This window comes from Castanea sativa, chromosome 8, assembly GCF_040712315.1.
Source record: "Castanea sativa cultivar Marrone di Chiusa Pesio chromosome 8, ASM4071231v1".
Taxonomy (NCBI): Eukaryota; Viridiplantae; Streptophyta; class Magnoliopsida; order Fagales; family Fagaceae; genus Castanea; species Castanea sativa.
In genome coordinates, this window is record NC_134020.1 from 48933943 (window position 1) to 48939519 (window position 5577).

General features: G+C 35.8%; 2 protein-coding genes across 2 annotated transcripts; one reads left to right on the top strand and one right to left on the bottom strand.

Annotated features, from left to right (window-relative positions):
• Positions 1 to 793: 793 nt before the first annotated feature.
• Positions 794 to 2357, top strand: LOC142608128 (feruloyl CoA ortho-hydroxylase F6H1-3-like). Its single transcript, XM_075779838.1, has 2 exons — positions 794 to 1386; positions 1757 to 2357. The coding sequence occupies exons 1-2, from the start codon at positions 881 to 883 to the stop codon at positions 2325 to 2327; spliced, it is 1077 nt and encodes a 358-aa protein (XP_075635953.1). The 5' UTR covers positions 794 to 880; the 3' UTR covers positions 2328 to 2357.
• Positions 2358 to 4180: 1823 nt separating this feature from the next.
• On the bottom strand, positions 4181 to 4651 carry LOC142606471 (uncharacterized). Its single transcript, XM_075777816.1, has one exon. It carries the CDS (start codon positions 4649 to 4651, stop codon positions 4181 to 4183), a length of 471 nt encoding a protein of 156 aa, XP_075633931.1.
• Between the last annotated feature and the right edge of the window lie 926 nt (positions 4652 to 5577).

Consider the following 5577-nt stretch of genomic DNA (forward strand, 5'->3'; position numbering starts at 1 on the left):
AAATTTTTGGCATTTTATTTTTTGAAAAAAATATAAATATTATAATTCACTTTCCCATAATTTATAAATCAATTTAAAAAGTCATAGAAATTGTTGTAAGCTGTAAGGAAATTTTTTTTTCTATGAGATTTTTTTGGTTATGAATTATTGGTGAATTCGAGATATTTTGTTCATCCTATGTACTATTTAAGTTTTCAAAAAAATTGGGGAGGGGCCATGGCCCCCAGACCCATAGAGGGCGTTTGGATTGCGCGTTTGCGCGTCCACGTGTGAGTTTTTTTTTTTTTTTTTTCTCACGCACGTCTGTCACTGTTCATTGGCCATGAACAATGATTTTAGGCCAATAAACAGTGATTTTTGGCATGAACAGTGTTTTTTACACGTTTAAAAATTATTTTGCTACAATGTTTTCAGTTTTCAATTTTAAGTATTAAGTTCTATCTAAACAGACCCTAAATAGATTCGTCCCTGCTTTTCTTAAAGACTTTTTTCCTTTTTTTTTCAACTTTGGGGGCCATGGCTCTCTGACCGGTACACAACCCCCATTGAAGTGCGGTAAACACATTGGGTTTTATTCAACCATGCGTCCCCCCTGCCCCACAGTCCACTCTCGTCCGTTGAATACAAATGAGCGTGAACCTTGGGTTCTTGACAAGTATTGGGGAAAGGACAATAATATAATAAGCCATGCGGATATTGCCATGTGAGTTAGTGAGGCATATATTAAATAAATTGAAATTAACTCTAAAATTCTTGAGACAGTGCTATATAAATAGGTGCAAATGGTATTCAAATTGAACCACCAACAACAACACCAAACATCTTAGTTTCAAGCCATTTGCCAAATACTAAGCTCTCTCTCTATTCCTTTCTTGTAAGAATGGCTCCAACAGTTGCAACACCTATCAGTGAGTCCTCAAATATCACTGACTTTGTCGTAACAAATGGCAATGGAGTAAAGGGTCTCTCAGAAATGGGACTCAAAACCCTCCCTAAGCAATATATCCAACCTGTAGAAGAAAGGATCACTGTGAGCAACATCTTGCCTCAAGAGTCTATACCCATCATTGATATGTCAAACTGGGACGAACCAAAAGTCTCAGAATCAATCTGTGATGCTGCAGAAAAGTGGGGTTTCTTTCAGATTATCAACCATGGAGTGTCCATTGAAGTGCTGGAGAATGTGAAGGACGCAACACATAGGTTCTTCAATTTGCCAGCTGAGGAGAAGAGGAAGTTTTCAAAAGAGAACTCACCTTCCAACAGCGTGCGGTTTGGCACAAGCTTTAGTCCTGAAGCAGAGAAGGCTCTTGAATGGAAAGATTACCTGAGCCTGTTTTATGTGTCAGAGGATGAGGCATCTGCATTGTGGCCTTCTGCGTGCAAGTAACAGAGCTTAACTTTGCTCAATTTAGTTTACACTATATATACATGACATATAATATAGATGCAATAGTTGTGTACGTACATACATACATATATAATTCACCGAATAGGTCAAGTTCTAGTTAAATCTATTGTAACTCAATACGACGTTACAACACTTCATAACTTTTAGTATATCTCATTATATACTCATTGTTTGCAAAATAATAAGATGATTGAAGATCAAGTGATCTCATCATAAAATATTTTTTTTTTTTAAATTAATAAAAAAAATTTAAGTATCATAAAACATAATTTTTTGGATCAAAAAGTATATGCCTTTGTATGTATATGTATAGTTTTTGGTGGACTAATTGTTGTTTGCTTTTAGGGATCAAGTTCTGGAATACATGAGAAGGTCTGACCCAGTTATCCAAAGGCTATTAGAGGCACTAATGAAGAGGATACATGTGAAAGAAATTGATGAGACAAAAGAATCTCTCTTAATGGGTTCAAAGAGGATTAACCTTAACTACTATCCTGTATGTCCTAACCCTGAGCTTACAGTGGGAGTAGGTCGTCACTCTGACGTGTCAACCCTTACTATCCTCCTTCAGGATGATATTGGTGGACTCTATGTGCGAGGAAACAATGATAGTTGGGTTCATGTTCCACCTGTAAGTGGCTCACTCGTGATCAATGTTGGCGATGCACTACAAATAATGAGCAATGGTCGATACAAGAGCATTGAGCATCGTGTGATTGCCAGTGGAAGCAAGAATAGGATTTCGGTTCCTATTTTTGTTAATCCTAGGCCATGTGACATGATTGGTCCTTTCTCAGAAGTACTTGCAGGGGGTGAGAAAGCATTATATAAGCAAGTTCTGTATTCAGATTATGTGAAACATTTCTTCAGGAAGGCTCATGATGGAAAGAACACAATTGAATTTGCAAAAATATGATGTATTCTAAGGTGTGTTGTGAGGTTATGTTCTATTGTAATGGAGATAATTTTTATGAAATAAAACACAATCTGAAATCTTTTTGAAGATAATAGAAGTCAGTCAATTCTCTATCCAGTTATTTTACTTTTTTACAAAAAAGAGTTTACACTTTTTTTTAACGTGGCTTTTACATTGTTTGTATGTCTGTTTGAAGCATTAGAATTCATGAGAGGTGAAAAAGATTGATGAAATCAAAAAGATTTCTATTATATGTTGGGTTCAACAACAACAAAAAACACTGCGCTTGTAAATGATCCTCTACAGGTTCCATTTTTGCGCTTGTAAATGATCCTCTACAAACAATAGTACGTAATAGCACTAACAACAACCAAATCAACATCTAAAATATTTTTTATTTTGGTAATTAAATTTTATGGAGTGCCTTTATATAGGCCTACAACCTAAAAGACCAAAATAATGTTTTTGGTTGTATTTTATAAAACATTTGAGAAGAAATTCTCTTTTTCTTCGCCTATTAACTTGGAGTTCTTGTATACTAGGATAGTAAAAAAAGATATCAATTTATCATATACACTTCTATGTTGTATAATTAATCCCAAATTTTTGGGATCTATTATGAATTAACAAACTAATTAGGGTCATGTGTATTTATTATTATAACAAAATTTCTGAGTAAAAAAAACACCCTTTATTTCACAAATTAACTTTCATAATTCTATGGACAAGTGATGAGTTGCGGAGGTAAACTGTCAACTATCAAGTACTTGAGAGTTTGGATGCTTCGGCTGTGTAAGGGATTTTTTCACATTTGAGAGGAATTTTGGGCTCAGAAATGAACCAAATGTTTAGTTCTATTCTTTGTATTAATTTTCTTTGGGCTTTTATAAATCAATTCTAAAATTTGTGGCCCAAATAAGAGAGGACTAACAAAACTAGTAGTATCGTTTTTTCCCTCTCACAAAATCCCTGCGCGAGGAGGGGGGGGGGGTGGAATGGTGGATATATTTATTGCAAATTTACAGAAAACATAAGATTTTATTAATACTATTATTTGCAAATTTAAAAATCCAAAGAGGGCCATGGCCCCTTCCCCTATATATGTGTGTGTATGTGTTTTTTTAACAAAAAATAGGAATAGCACTAACAAGTAACAACAACCAAATCAACGTCTAAAATATTTTTTATTTTGGTAATTAAATTTTATGGAGTGCCTTTATATAGGCCTACAACCTATAAGACCAAAATAATGCTTTTGGTTGAATTTTATAAAACATTTGAGAAGAAATTCTCTTTTTCTTCGCCTACTAACTTGGAGTTCTTGTATACTAGGATAGTAAAAAAATATATCAATTTATCATATACACTTCTATGTTGTATAATTAATCCCAAAATTTTGGGATCTATTATGAATTAACAAACTAATTAGGGTCATGTTTATTTATTATATTCTTTCCTAAGTCATACTATGATATCTCTTCAATTGGAACGGCCTTTTTTATGCCTCCCACTAATGTTATTTAAAGATTTTTTTTTTTTTTAACCTGAAAAATCGATTCATTTTTCTTCACATTCGTCATCATCTCCTTCATGACGTTCTCCAACTTCAACATTTCTCTTTTAATGAATATTATGCTTCTCTCTAGATTCAAGTTGGTATATTAAATTTGCCACATTAAGTTTGTAAGGGGATGTTAGATCCGTTAGGGCTCATTAATGTTAGATTTATTAAGGTCCAAGCTTATCGTAAAATCTAAGCTTTTATAAGTCTCTACTTGTAAGACAAATAACTTTATAATCATACTTGGATTAGATTTTTTTTTTTTTTTTTGGAGAGTCAATACTGAGTATTATTATTGCGTTGCTGGAAAATTAGAAATGACAACATGACTAATGTCTGCTAGAACATGCTCCATCCAAACTAATAAAAGAAAAGAAACAATTGCTCTCTTGGCTAAAGCATGGGCTGCACAATTGCCCTGCTGCCTAGTATGAGAGAAAGAAAAAGTTCGAAGCGAACCTACAATAGACAACGTGTCTTTGATAATCTCCCCAATGGCTGAATGAGCCCAATCTGCTGACCTCAAAGCCCTCCAAACCACCTCAGAATCACCTTTAAATTCATAACCAAATAAGCCCAATTCCACTACAAATCTTGCTGCTCTTCTTGCAGCTAGTGCTTCCAGTACCTCCATAAAACCTTGATAATGAATTTTCTCAGCTAAAGCGGCAATCACGAGCCCCTTAACATCTCTAATTATAACCCCTATCCCTACTTCCTCCGACTCAGTGAAGGCTACGCCATCATAATTTGTTTTGTACATTCCTTCCCTTGGCGGTTGCCATTTTATACTTCCCTTAGGTTGCTGCACTTTTGCCTTCTGAGATTTTGATTGGAAGTCCGAAAGCTACACTCTAGCTGCTTCAAAAAAAATTTCACTCGGCAAGCCTCTCTCATTCAATCTTAGCTTATTTGTTTGGTTCCAAATGAACCAAGCCACCACTCCAAACAACTCCAAACTCTTTGCTCGTTCTCCCACCAAGTTAATTAGTTCTTGCATGTCCTGAATGTAAGGGTACTCTATTCGGACCCAGCTAAAATAGGGGGCCCAAATGTTGTTAAGTGTCTCGCAACTCCAAATGGCATGAAGCGTTGTTTCCTGATCCAAGAGGCAGGCACTGCACTTCGCTTCGTCAAGAATTTTTCTTTTCTTCAAGTTAACCTTAGTGGGCAGAGCATTGGAACAAACTTTCTAGAGAAAGATTTTGATTTTATTTGGAACGTCAAGCTTCCAAATACTTTTCCAGAAAGTTGATTGGTGCGAGGAGTCCGAGCTTGATTCAGCGCTAAAATTGGACACAACTTCTGGTACCCTGCCTTCACTGTATACTCTCCATTATGGCTGTCTGGCCAAATGAGGGGGTCTCTCTGTTCTGTCCATCACAATGGTATTGTTTTGATTCGGTTTGCCTCAAAGCTCAAAAAATGCGAGTGTAACAAATTAATGTTCCAAGTGCAAGTATTTGGGTTTATGAGTGCAGCAACTTGAGCACCTTCTAATGCCGGTACATGTGGAGAAACAACCCTGGCAGACCCCTTCGCTGGCAGCCAATTGTCCCTGTATATATCTATACTCTTCCCATCTCCTATTCTCCACTTCATACCCATCGAAATCACCTTCCTTGCCTTGAGAATACTCTACCAAGCATAAGAACCATTAGCTGCTGAGGCTTCAAAAATGGACCCCTT

What these genes read in the sequence shown, in the direction of transcription:
- LOC142608128 (XM_075779838.1), top strand. Translation starts at nt 881, where the DNA reads ATGGCTCCAACAGTTGCAACACCTATCAGTGAGTCCTCAAATATCACT. An exon ending in TTGTGGCCTTCTGCGTGCAA is followed by an intron (nt 1,387 to 1,756) that starts GTAACAGAGCTT and finishes GTTTGCTTTTAG; the next exon opens with GGATCAAGTTCTGGAATACA.
- LOC142606471 (XM_075777816.1), bottom strand. Translation starts at nt 4,651, where the DNA reads ATGTACAAAACAAATTATGATGGCGTAGCCTTCACTGAGTCGGAGGAA.